The sequence below is a fragment of the Malurus melanocephalus genome, unplaced genomic scaffold, assembly GCF_030028575.1.
Source record: "Malurus melanocephalus ecotype Western Australia unplaced genomic scaffold, MMel_1.1 scaffold_12, whole genome shotgun sequence".
Classification (NCBI taxonomy): Eukaryota; Metazoa; Chordata; class Aves; order Passeriformes; family Maluridae; genus Malurus; species Malurus melanocephalus.
The window spans coordinates 2,843,586-2,866,838 of record NW_026623244.1 but is presented as its reverse complement, the minus strand read 5'-3'; the positions used below and the strand labels follow the sequence as shown (position 1 = coordinate 2,866,838).

Below are 23,253 nucleotides of genomic sequence, written 5' to 3'. Positions count from 1 at the left end.
GCAACCGGATACAACTTTCACTAATAAGAAACTGTAACAACTAGCTAGGGAGTTTATCAACAGATTAAAAGAGTCAAGTAGCTCAAGAATGAGACCGCACAACGGCACAGATCCGCATGGACCAAAATATAGAGCCAAACATTTCTCAAACTTGAGACTTTTGGTTTTTACTTCTAATAGTGTTGCATTACTTTTTGCATAAAAATAAAAACCTTGAAACTTTTCTCCCAYTGGAAACTTTTCTCCCAATCTGTTAATGCTTCACTCTGAAGCAAAGGTAAGGTGACATTCATTAACTACCAGTGTTTATCCCCATACCCCATGCTCCTGACACACAAGCTTAAGAAATGCCTTGCAGTAGATGGAATTGATCTGCCTGGAAAATGCCTACCACAGAACAGATAGGATTTCCAGCAGCATCAATTCACTGTTCCACTTTATTTCATGGCCACAGTAATGCTCGTATCACAGATCAGCAAGAGCCCAATGAACTAACAGGAGGAACTTGTCAAAARTAGGTACAGCAGAGGTCCAAGTCAGTTTAAACCACAGAGGAACCCTCCCTCTCCCACAGAAGTTGTCCATGTGGAAGCACAGGATGCCAGTGACTCTCACCCCAACCTCAAGAGATATGTATTGGCATAGCGCAGAAGCATTAGAGGCATGAGTTAAACTGGCTGAGATATGACCTRTATTTCATACTTTACAGCTGTCCTGTTTAAAGAGGGTTGTCTTCCCTCAGCAAATCACTCTTGCCTCACATTGTTCTCCCTCTGCAACACAGTCAAAGCTAAATAACTCAAAGCTAAAAATCAGCCCAGAAAGGGTAGGTACAAGCTGCTGAATCCACTTAAACAAGGACTGCTAGCAGAAAAAGCATCTACTAAACCACAGCTGTGATCTAGAAAACCCTTGGAGTGTGACTCAGTTTCAACTTCCTTGCCACAGGAGGTCATTTATACCATGATTTGTTACTGAATTAACTCAATACATTATTCTTTTCTTTTGGCTCTTGAGTTACAGATATCCCTTTCACCATCTCTACAGAGATTTTTCAGATCTATACAAAGTATTCTGCAAATGGGAATGAAAATACGATTTTGCTTAGGAATCTAAATAGTCACTGTTTCTGTTATATCAACAGTCACTGAAAATCTGATCATCTTCAATGAATAGACCCATGAAAACAATTGAACATTTCTGAGTTGAGAGGTGAACATACTGGGCTTACCTGTCAAGTAAAAATTGACAAGAGAATTTCTACTCTGTTATTTGTGACTGTAAGTCTATCTGGTGTAAAATAAACCTCCTTGACAAGMCATGACATACTTGCCTCAATGAACAGCACACCCTGACTCCAGCTAGCTCACAGTATCCTGAAAAATCTTAATAAAGTGGTGTATCTTTGCATACCATAAGTGAAGTGATTATTTCACTACAACAAATGAGTATATCTAAATTCTGAACAAGAAGGTAACAGAGGCAAAGTAAGATCTAGATCAAGGAAAGAAAGCTGAATCATTACTACAGTGAATACAAAGCACACCTGATGTTTTGAGAAGGCTTCCCAGAAATTCTGGAAAAGCATCCTTAGTATCCATTGCCTTTTCAGATGAACAGATCTGTCTCAAAAGGAAGGATGATCTAGGCATAATCAGAAGGTGATACRGGCAGCTACACAAAAATGAAAGGGTAAATGAAAGCAGAGTGGGGGGTCACAAGTTATCCACCTTCAACAAAAACCCTGAAAACAAATCAACACACAGAGGAGTATCTTAACCCTGAAAGACACAGAATTCATACTAGTTACATGGCAGGTTATAGTGACTGTCATCACTGAAGTATTTGGAAGTATACATCAAGTGCGGCATTCCATGAGTCTATCACACAAGGTGCAAACCCAAAGGAAGCAAARCTAAGCCTAACAATCTTCTCCAGCTTTATGGCTGTTTGCACAGCAATAGTACTAAGAACACAAAAGTACAAAGTAAGCACATGACAATTCTTGCATACAGCAAGGAAAATACAGCTGTATTACTGTTGTTSTTCTTGTGCCAACAGAACCACATACAAGCCGAAATGTTCTTAGCTATCCTTCAGTCACACCTCGGGTTATGCTTATGCACTAAAGACTGCAAACCCTGATAATCCTCTGGAAACAGAAAAGTGTAAGTATAGCTGCTGACAACTTTGTAACAAAACCTTACACTAGAAAAACAATTTGGTGCTGAAATTAACTGMAGAAACTGAAACTGCCAGGTGTGATGGACAATTACTCAGCGTAACTAGGAACAGTAAACCTTCTTTAAAAAAATATTCAGATGCAAGAAACTCACAGTAAATAGATGTTAAAAAGCCTGACCTTTGGGGTTTAGTGAAATTTTCCCAAAGAGCAAGTGACTGATAAATCTCTCACTTTTGATGTCACATGTCTACTATCACTTCACGTAGCAACTCTTGGGAGTCTTTCTAACCTTTGAGCCTCAGACACACATCACCAATTCTGAAAGCTATGCCTGCAGGTGTGCTTCTCAAGAGAAACACCTCTGTTTCTTTGAGGCATTTTGTGTTCAACTACAACCCTGGGGTTACAGAGAGCTTCTCTTTTTCCTCCTTGACARCAACACAGGACAGGAGAAAGTCTGWTTAACATCAGCATTTCTAACCACATTTTTGACTGGCAATATAAATGACTATACAAGAACATACAGAGGATCCAAAAAATAATCATTTTTGCTTGCCTTATTTCTAGACTGGAACGATTTCCTGGCGTAGTCCAGTTATATCAACTGGACACCTCAGACAACAACACYAAGGAAACCGAGATCTGTCCAACTTAGTTGTATGGCAGATTGCCTTTCCCTTATTCAGATTTGAGACAGACATCTGAAGTAATTATTGAATCAAAGCTGAAGATCATAGTCAGAAAAGATCCCTCAGGATTTGGCTGATGCAAAAGTAACATGATAAAGAACACAGATATTATGACGGACATTCAGGATTTCAAAGTTATTCTGAAGTCTCTCTTCTGGACAGCTACAGTGAATTTGGTGTCTAATGGTATATTTAACAGCTTAAATTGCACTTAACTGAGTTATAAACACATTAATTTCACTTCCCATCATCATCTTTAAGTATTCCTCAAACCAAGCAGTTCTGTGCAGCTTTTTGACACTGCCCAGTCTTCTCCATCTCATTTATTCCAGACCTTCTGGAATTCCTGAAACATAGCAGAGATTATTGGACTTCCTTAGTCAAATGTTTAATCCACTGTACTTTGGCTGAGGCCACCCTATACCCTCACACATGTTTCCAATCTAGTTAAAATTCTTTGCTTCAAAGCATCATCTGTGATCTGAACTTAAGAGAAGACAGCAGTCCCATGCTTTCTGCACATACTTCTCAATGTCATTGTGTTGCAGCAGAATCTCAGGATATATTTTACGGTTAAACAGATTACTAGTCAAGAACAGATTTCTAGATTAAACAGATTTCTAGTCAAGAACACCAAACTGTTATAAAGACAAAGCATGCGGAGATTAGACTTCCACCACAGCCAGTCTTGTTCTAATTTTGCAGCTGATCTCTCAATCAAAAGGTCTTACCACACCTGGTAGTGTCTCAGGTCTGTTCAAAGAATTAAGTCCCTATTTAGCATGATCTGCAGATCTGAAACCAATTCTTTGGTGCCAAGTCAAGAAACACTCAGAGAGCACAYAGGCTTCCAGATCAGAGGTTGGTCCTTTGTTCCAAATCAGAATCAAAWTTTCCAGGTAACCTACACACAAATCTTCACAAGCTTGCCCACTCTGTTGTACTGCTAAATTCATCAGAGACTGAATATCTGGTACAACCTTTATATGAAGAAACAACAGAAATCCTTCACAATTTTGAGTGCTGCTTTGCTAGAAGCTTCAGCTTTTAATATCAGGGTCACTGTCCACCTATATTCAAAGAAGCTCTTTTTGTTACTTCTTAATTGTTCTTTCAGAGCAAAATCTCAGAAATGCATTTCCTAATCCATGGCTAGGAACTGCCAGAAGTACAGCCATATAAACAGTGAAGGAATTTGATGCAAATTGAGCTTTTGCAGGCTACACCCTAAGCACCTGATCCTAAGGGATTACAAGTCTACAGTAGCACTAACAACTATACAAAGCTGGTTGATGTCTATGACACTTCATAAATATCTTCCCTAAAGGTTTTTTTCTCCATACATAAGTTTGTCTAAGAGGAAAAGACTATCATGCGCAAGTAATGAACGAAGTGCAGCATAAAGAGTGAACAGTAAATTGCTGATGACTGTGTGTGCAAGAAGCATTAATAACTACTTCATGTGAGTGCCTTGCTCCCCACTACAGTCAATTTTATATCTAAAATACTCTGAAGACTATTTAATATATAGCCAACTTCTAAAAAAAGTATCTTTGACACCAGAAATATTTCCAAGCTCAAGGAGTATTAGACTTCTAGAACACTTTGTAGCWATCATAACACACTTACTTTCCTATAAAACCACCAGTAATACCACAGGTATGAGCGAAGAAAATCAGACACTAAAACAAAATGCAGTGGGATACTAGAATAAGTATTGCAAAACAACTTGCACTAGCTCTTCTTCTGCCAGAGCAGCCAAGCTAAAAGAAGACTTGCAATTTTACCTGGATTTATAACCTGTGTACAGAGCTGAATGCTACAAATTAAAACCCAAGCAGAGAAACTATATCTATCACTCTAAAATCATAGCCAAGAAGCTCAGCAGCAGTTTTAACAAAAGAAATTCAAACCACAACAAGAGAAGGTTCCTTTCATTTACAGGGGAAAAGGAACAGAAGCACACTGGAAAACTAAGGCTGCAGAGGAACCTGTAAAATCCACAATAAACACTGCGTTCAGTATCCTAGTGACTTCAGTATTTTAAATACTTATATTAGTGTTCAAAGAGTAAATCAATTAAATATAGTTGCAGTTGAATACATGGAACACTCCAAGAGTAGCCGAGTCAAAAATCCAACATTTTCCAAAATAGCACATAGTTTAATGATGCCTTTATCTTTGAACTGCTAATTACTTCCATACAATTACTTACATAACAGAAAACATGCAATACCTCATTCTGCAATAGCGATGCAATCACAAAATACATTTTTAAGGAAGCTGCATTAGCAAACCTGCAGAAATAGTTTAGCATATAGTTTACTCTTCCAAACAACTGGCTTCTTACTTGTCCCAGAATAATAATATGAGCTGTGATGCAGGGAATCAAAAAAAACTTCAGTGTGCAATTTTGGATTTTGTCAACACTCATTTGATGMAAGTATTTCTACAGATATTTGACTATTTCAAGTATTTTAAAATCTCTCTTCATGCATTCAGAAGTCTGAAATGGTCTTTCACAAATATCTTGAACATAGTCTAAAGATTTTATATGTTAGTGGATTAATCTACAGTTAATCTTATTACACAAAGAGCCAACATTTTCAAGAATGAGTGCTAAAGCTGTAACACTAAGTAAGCTCATTTAAAAAGCAACCCTTAAATTCTTTTCACTCCTGCACCCATTTTAAAGTCACCAATAACCACTAGTCAGACTGCAGAATGTTTCTACCAGCAGGCTTCTGAATATACATAATGCCAACAAAGTTAATTGCAGTTAAAAAATAATAGTCTATGTGCAATTAAGATACTGGCAACATTTTAATGCAAAAAAAATGTTTAAATATACTAACATCCTAGTCTTGGGATATCCAGTCAAGCTACGCAAAGAGATGTGTTTGTCCCTTGCATACTCCCAAATGTGGAAGTAGGATCAGAAACTGGATCTGGAAGAAAGGGTAAACAGCACGTTAGTTAAATTCACAGAGGATATTTATTATGTTTGGAGATGTTGCAAACATTAGTGAAGACAAATACATAAATGACCTAGAGAGAAAATAAAATTAGTTTGGAAACAAAAACATCTCATGAGAAATAACTCCAAACACTCAATGTAGAGGAACCACATGGAAAATGTGGTAAAATGAAAGGAACCTAGAAGCAGCAACAGTGGACAGTCAGCTAAATATTTGCATTGAATGACAGTCTGGAGTTGCAGAGGCACCAAACAGAGCAGGGAAATTAAAGTTCTTTCTGCAGTCTTTGAGCCAGTAACAATAGCCATCTCTTTGCACAATTGCCAGAGACTGAAAAATTCCCCTTCACTCCCAGCACGTGGAAAGCTCCTCTCAATGGCAAATCAAGTTCTGCAGGAGGTAGGGTTTAATTTTTTTTAAGCAAAGTTAACATACGGTTAGCATAAGCCTACGCAGCAGGCTCTTCCAGTACTTCTGCTGCTCGTGGCTTTGTGTAAAACAGGAGGAAGCTAAGAAAATGAATCCATTTTTACAGGTGCAACTCAACCTTGTATTGTTCAGATTTATTCCTGTGGTCCTTGAGAAAAGAAACCAAAACAGCTAGTTCAACTACTAAAAAGAATAATTAAAAAAAAAAAAGAAGAAAAATCCTTCACCATTTACTTTTTACTTTAAATTTACTTTCCCAAGAATGACATCCACTCATCCATCAAGGCAGATGTCAGCACTATCCAGCTTTAATAGTGAAGATAACAGGAGGAAAGARTGGACTCTACCTTTAGAAAGGCTACAAGAGGATCCTCATCCACAGCAGACAAATGTAAATGTGCAAGTATAAGTAATCAGCATACATCTTCAAGGATTGTCAAGTCTTTGTTTTTCAGAAACACTTCGAGGCACAAACTAAGAACTATTTATTTTGATTCATTCCCAAATTAACAGAATAGGCTAATTTTACAGGAATTGTTTCTCTCAGTAACAAGGTTTCCATGAAGCACTCATGTAGAGATTTCACACTTATGGCAGTACACAATTCTCAGTTCTCAGTGGACTTATTTCAGAAAAAATAAAAAGACAAAAAAACCCAAACCAAAAGGCACAACATTTTAACAGAAGCCATCTTTCTGCCTATCACATTACTGAATCTTAAGAAAAGCTCCACTTGGATACTCATGCTCCAGTCTATGCATCCCATCATCACAAGAAAACAGGAAAGGTTTTCCCTCTTCTTGACAGAGGGAGGAACTGCTAAACTATGTGATTTCTGAAATAAGTCACCTAATAAACATCTACAGCTGGAGCTTGTGGTGTGATGGCAAGAACAAAACTGCTCCTACCAGCTTCCCTAATCTTTAACAGAAATTGGTTAACCCTGCATATTTCAGTGGAGATTTAGACAACAGATTGTCAAGCATCCCTCAAGCCAAAGGCACATGAAACACAGCTTTTACAGGTTTTAAAGCAGTTCAGACTATAAAGATAGTAAAGAACRAAGAACCACATCATCTCATTGAAGAACTCAATGCATTTTGGGAAGATGTGAGGCTTCAGACATAATAAAAATTAATCTTTGCTTTTTGCAACAGAGGACACTGGCAAGTGTGTCTGTAATCTTTTGCTGCTTTTGAAAGATCAGTGACCAGCGTGAGGCAAGACTCAGAGGCAAACTCCAATCAAGCCCCCAGATTCAAAGCAGTCTCCTGAGCAAATCTTTCAGTAGCAACAGCAGGTTTTGCAGCCCTCCCTTTCTCTACTCCATCACTCATTCCTACTCCTACACTGCATCAGTTACACTGGTACAAGTTCATGAGACTGSAGAAAGGAAAAGTGATTTTGCACACACACCCCTCACTTTTTTCTGTATAAGCAGTAAGTTCTACAAGTTCACCTTGCATGAGAGTGTCTGTTCAGGGTTAAGACAAAGGTTTAACTAGCCCACAATCCCAATTCCAATAAGGGCTAAGTGGCAACAAAAGGGATTGCCTTAACAATGCCATCATGAAAAGCATGGTCAGCAAATGTCAGAATAYACCTTTTCGAAAGTAGAAGTGCAGCTGTGCTTAAAAGTCCATTAAAGAACAGAGCATGCAATCACTCCAGTTTGTTATATATGTAACTGCACTGGACTCCTTTTAAGTGAAAAACATGAGAGATGAGTGTTATAGCGAAGACACTGTAAAATCAAGGCCTATTAGCACAGAAAGGAGAYAGAGTCAACAATATGTGCTCCATAGGTTTTGACACAGTGTGCTGCAGAGAACAGACAAGACACACAGGAGCAGGACAGACTCGTGCCCCTGCAAGAGAGACCACCACACAGATCACACAGCTCAAATAGAAGGCAAAGGCACCTACTGCTGAATGAGCAGACAGATGTTTTCTGGGAATGGTTCTTTTTCCAGTTCCCTCTCATGAACACACAGTTGGTCTGACACAGCCATCAGGAGTTGCTGGCTGATGAATCTCAGATGAACTCAGCACAAGGGCTACCTGCCCTGAGCTCTAGTTGCTTTTTTTTTCCCTAGTGACTCCTGTTTAGAAGTATGCCCTGTGACAACTTTAAACCTTAACACAAAATCCCTTAACCAGTAGTTGTGCTAAATATGCATCCTAACTGGCTGATCACATAGAAAGTCCAGTCCAAACCTACACATTCCTCAGTGATAGGAACTGTTCTCGCTGAAAATGGAAGGTACTGCACGGGATCAAGAATGCTTCACATAACTTGGTGAGGGGTTGAGGCTCAGAAGGTTCCCATRGGTAGAAATGCACTGTCCCTTCTGTCTGGGAGAGCACTGTCCTCGAACAAGCTGTTTCAGCACTGGTCTATCTCTCCAGTTGGCAACATATAGSCTAGCAGAGACTGTTGTCGTTTCCTTAAAGCCCAAATAAGCAGATCACCCAAAGAGGTAAACAGAATCCCTTCCTTTAGGCCAACATTCAAAAGTGTGYTGACTCTAGATCAAAAGGAGGTTTTAGACTACCATTATGACATAAGAACCAAAGCAAAGAAATACCTATGAGAACCACTACTAGGGGGTATAAAGGTAGATTCAGCTGGTTTCATTCCTGAAAACCATCTTCTGCTAACAGTAACTAGTGATGACCCCAATGCCCTCATTACAGCATCAGTTTCTCTGTAACTTCCTGCTACTTTTATGAAAAACAAACATATTGGATAAAGATTTTTATCTGCTCGAGACTTACTGCAACTTGAGGCACATTCACTAGCAAGGCAGCATCAGGAGAARAATGAGGCTTGCCTGACTCAAATACATTAAAGAAGAGTGACAAAAATTAAACAGCAGTAAAATGCACATGCATGCAAAATGTATGACTGCAAAATATACTGGGCAAAAAGTGTTAATTATGAGAAGCACAGTAAGAAGACTCAAAATTCTACAATTCACGTATCCCAAGTCACTAGAAGGCAGAYTACTGCAAACTGAAGGTTACTGTGACAGCGAAGTTCATTCTGCAGCATGTCTTCAATGTTTTGAAGCTATGATTATGGATCACCTGGCACTTTAATCCATGATAAATCCACCTCTCCACTGAAAAAGCTGATCCCACTCATCCTSCCCATCCCCCCAGATGCTCACTCATCTTGCATTTGCACAGTAACACAACAAGATGGTTCAGGGATCAGTTTCCTGATCCAACCCAGCCTGCATTTACACAAAGGGAGGGCAGTGGCACAAAGGGGGTGGTATGATCACCCTTTTCCTGCAGCATTTTAMATCTATGTAAGTGTGAAAATTACTGTGCAACCATGAATGAGTTTTTATAAGGGAATTCACTTTTACTGCTATGCATCCCTTGGACATGTATTGCATTTACCAGTGGTGGAACCAAGATCTTTCTTGAATAATCTTATATATTGGTCARCATTAAACAACTATACTCTCCCATACTGTTCATTTAAGATAAATGACTTATAATTGTGATTTCTCAGAAATTACTCTAAGAATTACTGTCCAAACCTGGATCTACTCTAAATGTAACACAAAGTTGCAGTTTGGCAAGRTCTGTAACGTGGACTTGCATTTTCTTCAAAATCATGGTGAAACGTTTTATTACAGTTGCACTGACATAACCTCTCCTTCATTTTCAAAAGGAAAAAAGGTTTCTTAATGTTTCCTATYGTATCTTCTACATACAATAGACATCATTTTTAGGCTATATAAACTATTATCAATATGTTTCAATATTTTTCACCGAAAGAGTGAAATTGCAAAAGAGTAATTTCATGCCTTTTCAGAAATCTGACCCTCTAGAAACTTGCTAAATATGATGCAATACAGTTTTTAAAAAATAGACARCATAATGTTTAACTTAATTCTAGAYAAAGAATAACTCACGRCTCAGAAGCCAAGAGTAAATTCATTAGATATTCTTGAGGACTATTTTTTAATGTTATTTCCTTAAAAGAAAGATTCAGAGAACCTACCTAGGCACATCTCTATGCTATCCTAAACTTTAATTCTTTAACTGAAAACAGTACATTTTTARAATAGCTTTTTCATGGTGACTTCTATTAGACTTTTTGAGCTTATAACAACAGACAAAACCAAAMCAAAATACATWWAAAAAMMAAAMMAAAAAAAMCCCCAAACAAAACAAAAGCACCAGAACCTAACTGCCTTCTCCCACCAGTGCCTCCCCAGACACTAACCCCTCAAGTTCACATTAGAACTTTAATAAGCAAAGGCTTCAAAAGAATACACTTTTCTCTCTGATGCGAAGATAGTTACCTGCAGGTAGTTAATTACTTGCAGGTAGTTAATTACTTGCAGGTAGTTAGTTACTTGCAGGTAGTTAGTTATTACCTGCAAGTGTTTTTTCCCTAAAGTGGGAAATATTTTGCCCACCCCCCCAAAATGCTGTAAGATGTACTCGGAAGAGTTTAATAGCTTTAGACAGCTATTAAAGTTTATMATCTCCTTTTCTAAAAGCATTCTTTGTGAAGTTGCACCCTCATTTATGCTAAATCTGCATTTTCAAGAGGCCTAAATTTGAAGAGATATTAATTTTCCTTAAGTGGTTCCAATAAGAAGAACTCTTGGGATATTTCAAGGCTATGATGTCCTGGTAGTTCATTTTCATCTCTATCCCACTCATACTGAGCTAACAGGAGGAGGCACCAGAAGTAAAGAATGCCTTACCAAGGAGTTTGAAAGCCCACAGAGAAGTACTTTACATGTCATTTTGAAAATAAGAGTAACCTTATGACTTCTGTGAGGTCATCTGAAGCAAGAGATCAATTTCCTAAGACCATCTGACTCATGCTGCTTTAGACCCCAGTCCTACATGAGTGTGGACCAACAGCATAGAGTGAGGTCTTCTCAGACTAACCTGGGACTTCTCATTATAGTCAAGGCTTATTAAACCTTGACTTCACCACCTAGCTTAGAAACAGACCAAATATAGCTGCACCAGCAAAACTATGGGGCAGCAAACTAGTGTTTAGAGTATGATTTATTTATWTAGTAAAGAAATTTTTGACACCACCAACAGAATCTCAAAAGTATGCAATAAATTCAGCACTCTCAACCCTTCATGACTGCAAGCACAGACCAACTCAGAAATTGGCTGTGTGCTGCTTACCAGCAGAATCATGAAGACTCCCCCCTAGGCAGCACCATGGCATGCTGAGAGCAAAGATCCATCTGCCTTAAAGATGAGATCAGAGGATTGCTTATCTCCTTCCCCTAACTGAATATGAAAGAACTATTCTTCTCTTACAGCAATGCAAAGCTCTCCAACTTTCAGACAATAGAAAGACAGACAAGGAACATCAAGAAGTATTGATAGAGGGTTGGGATGCTGAAATGCCCACGAACATGATAAGCAGAAGGTGCCGATTTCCTGGGGAAAAGTGTTTTTGCATAGACTTTTTTTTAAGTAGGTTTAGTAGTTTTAGTCCCGAGGGAAAAAAAAGTTTCCAAAAATAACTGCTTACTTTCTGAAGTTTGTGAGGTGTCATCACAAGCGCATTTAGCTGCTAAAGTTCATCACCATGCCAGTAAGTATAGACCAAAGCAGCTGTGATCGACTTCTTGATACATGCCTTCCTCTAAGTATCTCCCATTATATACCAAGCTGTGTAAGGCATTTCCTATCCTAAGGCCAGGAACAGTCCTTGGGCTACAAGCAGCTGAGAAAAGCTATCTGCTGTTCTTTGGAGCACAGAATTSACTTCAAAGTACAAGCAGCAGAAAGATACAAATTCAAGATTAGTCACAGGCAAACAGATGATTTAGGAACAAGAACCAATCTGTCAGAGGCAAGGAGTGCAGCCTCCATGGCAAAGTCTATTACAGTTCTGAAACATCTTTAACTTATGAAGTCAAATTTTAATCTAATTTTAAACTGAGTAACTTGTTGAGCAGAGTAACCTCTAAACTGTACTCAATTTTGTACAGTTAGCATGCTCAAACTGTGACCTCAGCTATGGTTCTAGGAAAAAAAGAGTGAGGTGGACAGTGGTCAGGATGGAGACTATTTGGGTTTTGATATCCAGAACAGAAAAGCACCAAGGGATTACCAAACAGTTTAGTGTCCATCCCATACTTCAAATGCCTTCTAGTCATTAAAATAAATAAATCCATGTCCTCTTGAGATGCGAAAGGCAGTTCACCTGTTGTTTCAGGGCATCTGCCGATGCACCGCTTGGAGCCTACATCAGTTTATAACTCAGTGTATTCAGAGTTCCTGTCACAACCATGTAATGGAGGAATGCAATGAAATCTTTAGATCTAACACAAATTAGCAGGAATTTGGCCTTCACAGCAAGATTCTTGGAAGGGAAAACACAGAAGCTCCATGTATAGGGAGTACGGTTCTGTAAACAGTCGTACTTAACACCACTCTAGCCTTTTTCCAGAAGTCAGCTTTCAAGTTGAAGTTTTCCAGGCTTAGTATCCTCCAAGATACCCATTCCTGGATAAAATATACTTTTAAGTAGTGAAGTATGAGAAGAGGAAGGAAAGGTAAAGACCAATCCTAATCTAATGGAGCACTGAGTATCAGCTCACACTCCTTAACACCCACAGCCACTTTGGAAAGGAAAAATAGCCTTCATTTACAAATTATTTAGAGGTGCAATTTTCAAATTGTGGAATCCTAAAAAGCATAAAACCCCCACATAACTTAAACTACTGGTAATAGCCTTGTTTTTCCACAGTTGCTTATTGCCAACTTCAGGTTGAAAAATACTGATTTAAGAGAGCCCTGACTCTCATAGAACTAGCAAACCACAGTTCTCTCAATGGTTTATGCTTGTTCAAAAAATAAATGCAGTACTCCTGCTGAATTCAAAAGATCATATGCAAAATGGACCTCTGTATGGCCTACCTCACCTGAGCACTGAGCCATTCATTCCTAAACGACTGCACATCACTCAATGAAAACAGAGGCAAGATCAAGAGATTAGCATTTGTGAAGCGTTTACAAAAATACCCCYGTAAGATACAAGAACTAGGTTCTCATAGCATCTTACCACACAGTTCCAGATGATTGCGTTTTTCTTATTTTCTATGAATGCACAGGATTGACAAGGATGACAGAAAAGTATAAAAAGCCAAGAGAAATGTGTGGGCAGTAGTTAGGCATTTTACCAGAAATACCAAATTTTGTGTTATACTTGATACAGTTTTGCCCACCAAGTATAAGTTTGGATAAACTAAACATTGATAAGAAATATGTCAGGGGAAAAGCTTCTTTTTCCCCCTTCAAGAGACTTTGACACTTCATTTTGACAAAGGCTCAGTGGACTTGTCTTACACAACACATTCTGAGGTACAGATATTCATCTAAACCTACACATAACTAATACTTCACAGTTTTATCCTCACGCTTCTCCATCCTTTAGTCAATCTTGTAATATTTTGAAAGATAGTAAGGTAGAGTATATGGAGATAAAATACAATTACTAAGGTCACTGAAACTTTCCATTTCCAGTTGACTAAGAACACAACTTCTCCAAAGGACATTTAAAACCAGCAAGGGACACTCCTCTTACTTAGCAATGAGGACAATTAGATCAAGAAATGATCACCAACACAGCAGTGCACACTAGTTGGGTTTTTTTTTTTTTTTAAGAAAAGTTTTTTCACTTCTTGTTTGGAAAAARAGATGGCTTTTTTCTTCGTAAGATAAAAGAAAGATCCCGGAGAGAAACCCCAGAAAAGAAATTCTGGTATCATATAAACTTAAGTTTCACTAATGATTTTAAAATAGGYGAGAAAGCTAGGGATAAARTAGAAATGTTCMTGTTCTGAAGGATGTAAATGGAATCACTGCTTTAAGAAGATTGCTTTAAAGCTTTTTTAGATCACAAAAGGAAACGACCTCCATGCTTTCCTATTCTCTTGCTTTTSCAGAGTAAACAGAAGCATCCATCTCTGCAAAAAATTTCTTTATGCAAAGGATATAACAGCATGTTTTCAGAAACACATCGGAAGACCGTGATCAAGCATCACCTAGAAAACAGCTCTCATCATTTTTGCCACAATGACAAATCTTAACCCAGGAGATGACCAAACTTGAGACATGGTCTGCTGTAACACTACCTTATCTTCAACTAGCTCACAATGAGGCCAAAATAACTGCCAAAGAAGCCAAGAAGTAAACCAGGTTGCTATTTAAACTAAAGCAAATCTGTTTTTTGCATTCCATAGTACAAAAGTATTTCTCCAGAAGCCAAAGACTACAGGACACAAGGCACAGGCTGAGAGGACTCTTCCAACCACAAGACTCCCCACCAGATGTGCACAAGCACTTTACACTGACTACTCTGTGACAAAGGAGTTGTCAAAGAAGTTTCAAAACTGACCTGAACAGGGAGACCACCAAAGAGCTTTGTGCATATGAATTGCTGTGGAGAGTTTAACAGCTGCAGGATTAGCCTGTCCTTGCAAGGCTGCAGGCTGAACTCAAARGTCTATTACACAGGTAACATAGCAAGCTGCCTCCTGTCACATACACACAGCAGCAAAGGAAGCCAAACAACACATTAATACAGACTCTACTACATGCATAAGAGCACAGGGCGAGGAGCCTCAGTGCAAAGAACTGGCCTTGAAGWATTAAGAATGGGGAATTGCAGGCTGTGGGCTGAAGCTTTCACATCCTTTTGTTAGTGCAATCAACAAAAAAAGAAATAAAGAAATTAAGAACTCTGATTCTTGACTACCTACTCCTGTTCCTATTCTGGTAGTTACTCCATTTTCAAAGTGACCACCGCCCCTGCAGAAGCAGAGGGCAAAGGACCACATCAGATGGACTCATCTCTCCAGTTACACACTGTACACCTGTACTATAAGAGTATGCAAAAAACATTCGAAGACAACCAGGAAAGTTTTCATTAGTAAACTCAGCTCAAGAGTTAAGATTGTCTGGTGGCCGCTGATGTCTTTCCACACTGCTGGATTCAGCTTCTGAAAGCTTCCTTTGTTAATGAATACTAGGCTCTTGTCCAGTCATCTTTTCTCCCCCTCTACTCCCTCCCATAAAATATCACGGTCCTCAGGGCATAAGGAACATCCTTTGTCTTCCTGAAAGTCTTCCCTGCGCAGCCACTTTGCCACCCCTCCCAGAAAACACAAGAGGAATACCATCTTTTCTCTTCTCTGTAAGAAGAGTGGAAAAAACAGACAGAGGCATCATCTAATAGCCATTTTATTAGAGGAAATAGTGTCCTATAGAAATGTTGCAAAACCATGACCTCCATCTTTCATGTGCCAGCAGAACTGATATGTAAGTCAAATCYACTACTAAGCTTTGAGAGTTCAAGTTTTTGGTCAACTCCCCATAAAGAGCACATGACACTACACACAACATACAAAGTGAACTAAATCTGAGGTAAAAGATAAATGACTTAAAAATATCCAGAGGAATAACAGTAAGGCATTCTTCAAGAGAAAAAGAAAGCAGCTGAAGCTCTCATTTCTCAAAATGGCCACACAGATTTATCAGAGAGAAATGAGAAACCCTAGAAGCCTGCAGAGATACTGGGCAGAGGTGGTATAAAACTGAAACTTTTTAATAGAGGAACTGGTCAGGAAAGCAAAGCCCACAGCTCATTTTCAGAGAGAGGGCATGAAGRGGGAGATTGCTTCAACACTCCTGCTTCTGTAAAGAACATGAAGCACGCAAAAATTAACACCTACTCATGAAARAAGGATTTTTGTATGTGTGACAATACCAGCTGTATAGTCTCAACTCCTCATTCCCTGCTCTCCATCCTCTGCAGATGTTGTAGCAAAAAACAACAAAAAACTGTTCTCCAGTCAGGTCTAGTCAGGGAACTGATTCACCAAGCTGCCACACATAGCTGTCCTAGAACAGAGGGGACTATTTATTTAAGCCAGTTTAGACAGCACTACTGTCAAACATAACCACAGTCTGTAAAATGGTTACAAGAAACAAGATACAAACTAGACTCCATGCCTTTGGAATAGGCTATTCTACCCATTTCCCTTCCCCCTATCAATGTGATACTATGGAGTGCTTCGGATTCGCTCTCCTGCTCATCTCATTCCAAACTAGGACGACTCAGATTACTGAGCATCTCCAGAAGATTACCTGGTTTTGCAGACTTCTGTCAGTTTAGTAAAATGAAGCACTAACACCCCTCTTAGCCAGAGGCAGACCCTAAATTGGCTCAGCCCATTCCATCCAACCCTGCCCTCAGAAAATCCCAAAAGCTTTGTATTTCTCTGAGTTATAAATATCCATCCCAGTAACCTTTGCTTCATCCCAGAACCAAAGCCTCATCCTCTTAAGAGTGAAAATATATATACATAGAAGGGTGAGAAAGAAGATTGGAAAGTCCCCTGTAAAATACTGCAGTAGTGTTTGCTCTGCCCCAACCTGTATGACAGGGCTAATTTTCTTTAATCCTATTAAATGCCTGATTTTCCTCAAACCTTGCCTAAATTGACTTCTAGGAAGTATTCTYGTTATGATTTTACAATAGCCATGAAAGAAAACAAGTTGTCAGACAAAAACAAATGAACAAACAAAAAACCAAAACCAAACAAGCAAACAAAAAAAACCCCAAAACAAACAAAAAAAAAGAACAAACAAAAAGACCCCCAACAAACAAACCCCCAAAAAACCCATGAAGACATATGATGGTATTTGCTTGGATTTATGATAACCTAAGATGGCAGAGTGTTGAGTCGTGAAAGTATCTACAATAAGGATTTAGACAACTTAGCAACAAATTGGGATTTTGTATCAGCCATTCTTAACTAAAGTGAAGTTACTGGACTTCTGTACCKAACAGCATTTGGACAATCATCAATATATGGCAAAAACTGCCAAGAAATGGCTTAAAATTTTGGAGTAGTTCTTCAGATACACTTTAAAAATAGTGCTGTAGCACAAAGCTGTAAATTTATAAAATATACATCTCAACATAAATACTAAAAMGATTTAACTTAGGTGAATTTTTACTATTTTCTACATGCAGGGAATGGATTGCTGTAATTAATTTTGGAAGTTCTATTAGAGCGGATGAATTCTGAATGTCATTATTAGYTAAAAAGTCAAATCCCTCTACTTCCTGCAGGACAAACATATCCCAAAAAAGAAACCTCCCACCTTGCAAAGATTATTACCTCACACAAATTAAAATACATTTTTGCTGAAATGTGAAACAAACCAACGGATTAGGCCTGGTCCAAAATTTCATATTGCAGGCATCAGAAGAAGATCTCAAGATGGCATATATCAAAGTGATTATCAAGAATTTTTTTGAGTATGCTTTTCATTGAAAGGACAGAAGTTATTCTTCATTTGCAAGCAGAGAAACAAGGGCAAATTCAGAGTGATTTATAATGAAKCCAAAGAACTACTTGGAACAGATCTAGAGTAATTTCCTGCAGCTCACCTTCTACTGTTCTTCAGACACATACCATCTTTCCATGTTCATTTAAAGTAAAGCTAAATATCAACCTGTAAATTTTACTCCTTATAATTAAGGATTTTTGGTTTTAAATGACAGTTGCCTCAACTTTTTCCTGGCGTAACTTTGTCATAACAGGGTAATTCTCCTTCCCTCTATTCATATTGTCAACAGACAGAAATGTTGGAGCATAGATCAGATCTTCTTGAAMAAGCCTTCAGCTACTATACAGTAAAACTGCTGCACAACAGATTTATGTTAACCAAAAAACCCCACAAGCTGCATCTACATTGCAAGCGGGTTGAGAGAATGCAAGCAGCACCACTCACACATTTGCTGGGGACAAGGCTGGGGTTGTATCTAAAACAAATACCAGTACAGAACAGCCCTCCATTTAAATTTTAACTTGCTTTTTATTATTATTTTTTCTGCAACATCACAGCTATAATAAGCTTTCTTATTTTGGAACAAAGAAGTACAATCTGACCTTTGAACTAGAACTACGTTAAAACACTTGGAGACCCGAGCCTGCTTCCAAAACAAGATAACACAGCTAACTGTTTGGAAGCAGCAGCTAATTCATATCACACACAGGCTGGAACTATAGAGGAGCCATAATCAAGATATGAAAAGTAATAAAGATTTCAAWGTTATTCAACTGCTATACACCTTCTCTTGATTATTATTAACTTCTAACACTTCCTGATGTATCGTATTTCTTCCTCAGAATCCACACTTTTATCCTAAGTATCCAAGGTCACAGAAGACCACCACTACACAATGAACTAAACAGAAAGAGATCAGGTACTTAAGTTGAGGTATTTCATCAGCAATAATTTTTTAAAAAAGGAAATTACTTCAGCTTATTTTGACAGCAGAAGAGGAAAATCAACAGCTAAGCAGCATTTTAATGAAACACTGGCAGAGCTCAAGATGAYTGAGAGCCTAAGGAAATCTTACAAAAATGTTACAGGTTTTCCCTTGAAATCATTATTTWGTTCCCAAAACCAGGACCACTGCTAAAGAGTAGCAAACTATTCCCTCCCTGCCCCCACCGCCCCAACACAGACCGTAATTAAGTCAGGGAGTCTCCAAGAGTACAGCTAATATTTAACAAAGGGCCAAGCATCACCAGCTAGTAGATATGCATGCGATCACCTCMAACTACTACTCCAGTGACCACGCAGCTTTGCCATGCTATTACTGCCTGTATAAAAGGTGTCAGGAGGGTTTCAGGGATCTGTGGGTTATTTCCTCCCTCAAACTCCCCACTCCTTAGCAAATCCGATCTCATCAACCATTTCAAATTCAGGTGTCTGAACAGAAGGTGATTGGAGGCTGCAAGAGGGAAAAAACTGAAGTCACCAYATGTGTTTGTCTCTAGGTATCTGCTTTTGGCCATTGAAAAAGATGTCAACAGTGAAGACTGGTATAGAGAACACATATGTCAGCATCAAACAGTTATTATTTGGCACATTGTGTCTCTACAGAGTCCCACCCCGGTGCCAATCCCAGCTACCCCTGATCTGTGGTTCCACAGCCCCATTACATCTCTCTGCWAAGAGAGTTTAGACACCCCTTCTCCATACCTCCTTCCACCTCCAGAACACGCCATGCTGCTCCCTTAAATTTGATCACTGATCAACAGAACTGTCTGTCAACTTGTGCTCCACTTCCCTCCCCATAWAAAAGGGATGAAATCCATGACAGTGAAGGAAGGTTTCAGCCAGATCAGTTCCCTGAGTTATTTCCCACAAAAAGCCACACTGGGACAACCAAAGATGCAATTCTGTGACAGTTCAAGCTGACCTATATCTCTGCTGCTGTGTTCTCACTCTTTTCCTTTCTATCAGTTTTGCATTCTCACACTCTTCCTTGTGCTAGTGCTGGTATTTGCTTGACCTGACAGCCAGCCAGCTCAGGGAGCTACACRCTAGAAAATTATTCTACTCCATCCAAAAGATGTTTTCTGCTAGGACAGCTCCCCTGAACTGACTCCTTGTGGACAGGTGGTCCATGAGCTCCTCTGTGTTTTCGCTCCTGTAAGAGTGCAAGCTGTTTGACAAATTGCTATGAACCCACAGTCCAAAGGAGCAGCCAATTGCAGAAGCAAGAAACAAGAGTGGAAAGTGAGTTACTTAAGTCATTTTTATTACCAAATGCTCTAGTTCAAACCACAGGTATATTTTTTCTGAATGCCACATGGTGGGGTATTGGAATGACTTTTCAGGGAACGATGTTAACAGAAAATCCCACACACCTCATTTATTTTCAGAACTAAGTATGAATGAGTATTTCTGAAGTAACAAGAAAAATTCTCCCATACTGACACATAAATATTGGAAAGCAGAGTATTTATTACAGGAAAAAATTCTCCAAGACCTCTACAAACAGCCAAGGCGATCAAGAACATTATATCATTTAACGGTCTACTTCCAAATCTCAAGGAATACTGTCAAAATTCACTTAAAAAGTTGACAGAGGTATATTGAGGGCAAGGGGTTAAGATAACCTAATTTCAGCTGGGCATCCTGAGCTAGTGCAATAAACCTTTTATAATTCTAAACAAATATCAAAACAAAAAAGGTAACAATTAACAAATTTACATCATCCAACAACTTAATGCAAGATTCATACGAGGAACGAGGCAGGCCCTGAGACCTCATAAAGCTGATCAATTTGAAGCGGAAACTATTTACAACATAGTACCATCAAGATAAGTCACAAAGCACTGTTACACTTCGGACTTTATTTTTTTTTWAATGGTTTTGTACTTTACCTCCAAAAAACCCCAGTCAACTCTGTGCTTAACAGTGTTCACAGTGTCTTTTGTTAAACACATACAGAGGGACTTTCAGAAAGGGAAATCTTTTGGAGCGACAAAACATATCAAATTTAGGTATGAGGAAGAGATATGGAAGGGATAAGGGGAGAAAGCAACTTCMCCAGAAGCTGGTAATTTAAATGGCTTTAGGAAAGTTGAATACACACGTGGTGTGTATTAATGAAGTTGGAGGTGCGGTGTTTGTTGAAAGTTTTAGCACTTAGGGTTGCTAGGAACTTCAGTAACACAGTGTTTGCCTTGAGTCTGTAGATGACACAAACTCCTCTAGCTACCCAGRACTTTCCCAAAGAGCACCATAATGAACGGACACAATTCTTGCATTTCACCTCAACACAAGATCTTCAAAAACCACTTTCAAACTGTCCTTTTTTTTTTTAAATTCTTTCTCTTTTTTTCCCCTCCAAATTTACTCCTCACAGTTAAACCCCCAGCAGTAGGACAGCTCTGCTGGAGGATCCAAGGACCCAATGCTAGAGCAGCAGGGACTGAAAGGAACGCAAGATGACATGCTGCAAGTAGGGAGCTCAGAAGGAACTAGAACAGCTGAACTTCAGCAGCTTGAGGTAAGAGGAGATGAGAAAAGGAGACAGAAGTAAAATTCTGGTTCAAGAAGACGTGGAAGCCAATGAAATGTAGCAGAGATAGAATCAAAATAAAATCCCACAAACTGTATCTAAAAATATCAATTATTTGTTGGAAAGAAAACCCAGCATTTTTATGTGAGTGGCTCAGGAACATACTGTCCTTCAATCATTTTATGCATAAAACATGTTAATTGCTTGAATTAATCTTAAATTAAAAAGCATCTAGAGCACGCCTTTATATTAGAGAAATTTAAACATTTAGATGAAGCCAAAAATATACACAGCAGCGCTTACACATCCTGTTGTAACCAAAAATGGTGTTTCAAATCCCTGATAATGAACTGGGATGCTGAGCTAACTGACAATAAGAGGTTTAACTCTACACACAAGGAACTAAAGTGAATCTGTGACTGTTATTATAGATTACCTATGCTGAGCAGTCACTGGCAGATTATGGCCATATTTGCATATTTAAAAATAAAACGAGGATTTGTGTTCGATTACAAACAGGAAGCCAAACAAGATGAGACATAACAATGTTCTAGACAGGGATTTTTAAAATTACTCTCCAAGTTCATAGCCTACTGTTATCAAACCTTTTTCTTTGGAGACACACTGAAACACTGGCCTAGAGCTGATATTTATGTCTATGTTGCGACCCATAGAAAAGGTCTCAATTTCTTGCTAGGGAAAGAAAAAGGGCAAAATCTGTATTTTGAATGGAAAAAGTTACTCGAGATGTAAGGGACTTCCTTTTCAAAACCCTAAACATTCGATCGCAAGAAGCCTACCCAACAAGAAACGCGAAAAGGAGAGGAGGAGGGGGATGAAAAAAAAAAAAAAAAAAAAAAAAAAAAAGGAGGTGGCGGGGAGAAGAGAAAAGCAATCACACATCCTTTTAACCCCGCGGCCCGGCTCCGGATTCACGGCGTCAATCCGACACCGCGATCCACAACTTTCCGCCTCCCCCGCCGCTCCTCCCGCCGGCTCCGCGGCCTCGCTCCCTCCCGCCTCGCCGGGCCGGGGGCAAGCGGGCCGGCCCGGGCTCGCCCCTGGGCAGTGACAGGCGGGCCGATCCCCGCCGCCGGGCGCAGCCCCGCCGTAAACAAGTTTGAAGGGGCCGCGGCCGAGCCGGGCCGTGCCGAGCGGGGAGGAGCGGGCGCGGTGCTGACAGGGGCCGCACAAAAGGGCAGGGCAGGACCCCCCTCCCGGCTCCCCCCCCTCCAGCACAGGGCGGGGCCCGGCCCGGCGCGGCGCCTCACGGCGGCCTGCGGGAGGGGGAGCGGGGCGGGCCCGCAGGCCGCGGCGCCGCTCGCCTCTCGGCCCCCGCTCCGGCGGAGCCTCCCGCCGCCGCGGGGCCCGGCCCGGCCTCCCCGCCGCGCCGCCGTCCCTCACCTACACAGTGAATGAGCTTGTGTCGCCACGAATCGAGCTGGTGGCGGACGCCGCGCCTCTGGATGGAGCACTGCTGCCGCCCGCACGGGCTCGCCATGTTCTGGGCGGGGGCGGGGCGGGGGCGGTGGCGGCCGGCGGGGCGGGGGGGAGGGAGGGAGGGAGGGCCGCGCGCGCCGCGCTCGCCGCGCTCTGACACGCCCACCCCGCGCGGCGCATGCGCCCTCGCCCACCAGCGGCTCGCACGTGCGGCACCGCCGTGCCCGTCCGCTGGGGGGCGCTGTGCAATCCTGGCGCTTTCCGTGAGTGTTCGGAGCGGTTATTGTGTTCTGAGGGGACATGCGGACCGTGAGGGGTCACTGTGTCCTGAGGGGACATGCCACCCCTGAGGGGTCACTGTGTCCTGAGGGGTCACCGTGTCCTGAGGGGACATGCGGCCCGTGAGGGGTCACCGTGTCCTGAGGGGACATCCCACCCCTGAGGAGTCACCGTGTCCTGAGGGGACATGCGGCCCGTGAGGGGTCACCGTGTCCTCAGGGGACATCCCACTCCTGAGGGGTCATTGTGTCCTGAGGGGTCACTGTGTCCTGAGGGGACATCCCACCCCTAAGGGGTCACCGTGTCCTGAAGGGATATCCCACTCCTGAGGGGTCACTGTGTCCTGAG

General features: G+C 40.5%; 1 protein-coding gene across 2 annotated transcripts in view; it reads right to left on the bottom strand.

The window, feature by feature from the left end:
- LCOR (ligand dependent nuclear receptor corepressor) overlaps positions 1-22,713 on the bottom strand; it is a 79,288-nt gene extending 56,575 nt beyond the window's left edge. For both annotated transcript variants that reach the window (XR_008966279.1, XM_057380352.1), the window contains exon 1: positions 22,591-22,713. Coding sequence is in view for 1 of the 2 variants with exons in the window: in XM_057380352.1 (XP_057236335.1) it covers positions 22,591-22,687 (97 nt within the window). In the remaining variant the exon portion in view is untranslated. The remainder of the gene's footprint in view (positions 1-22,590) is intronic.
- Positions 22,714-23,253: the final 540 nt, after the last annotated feature.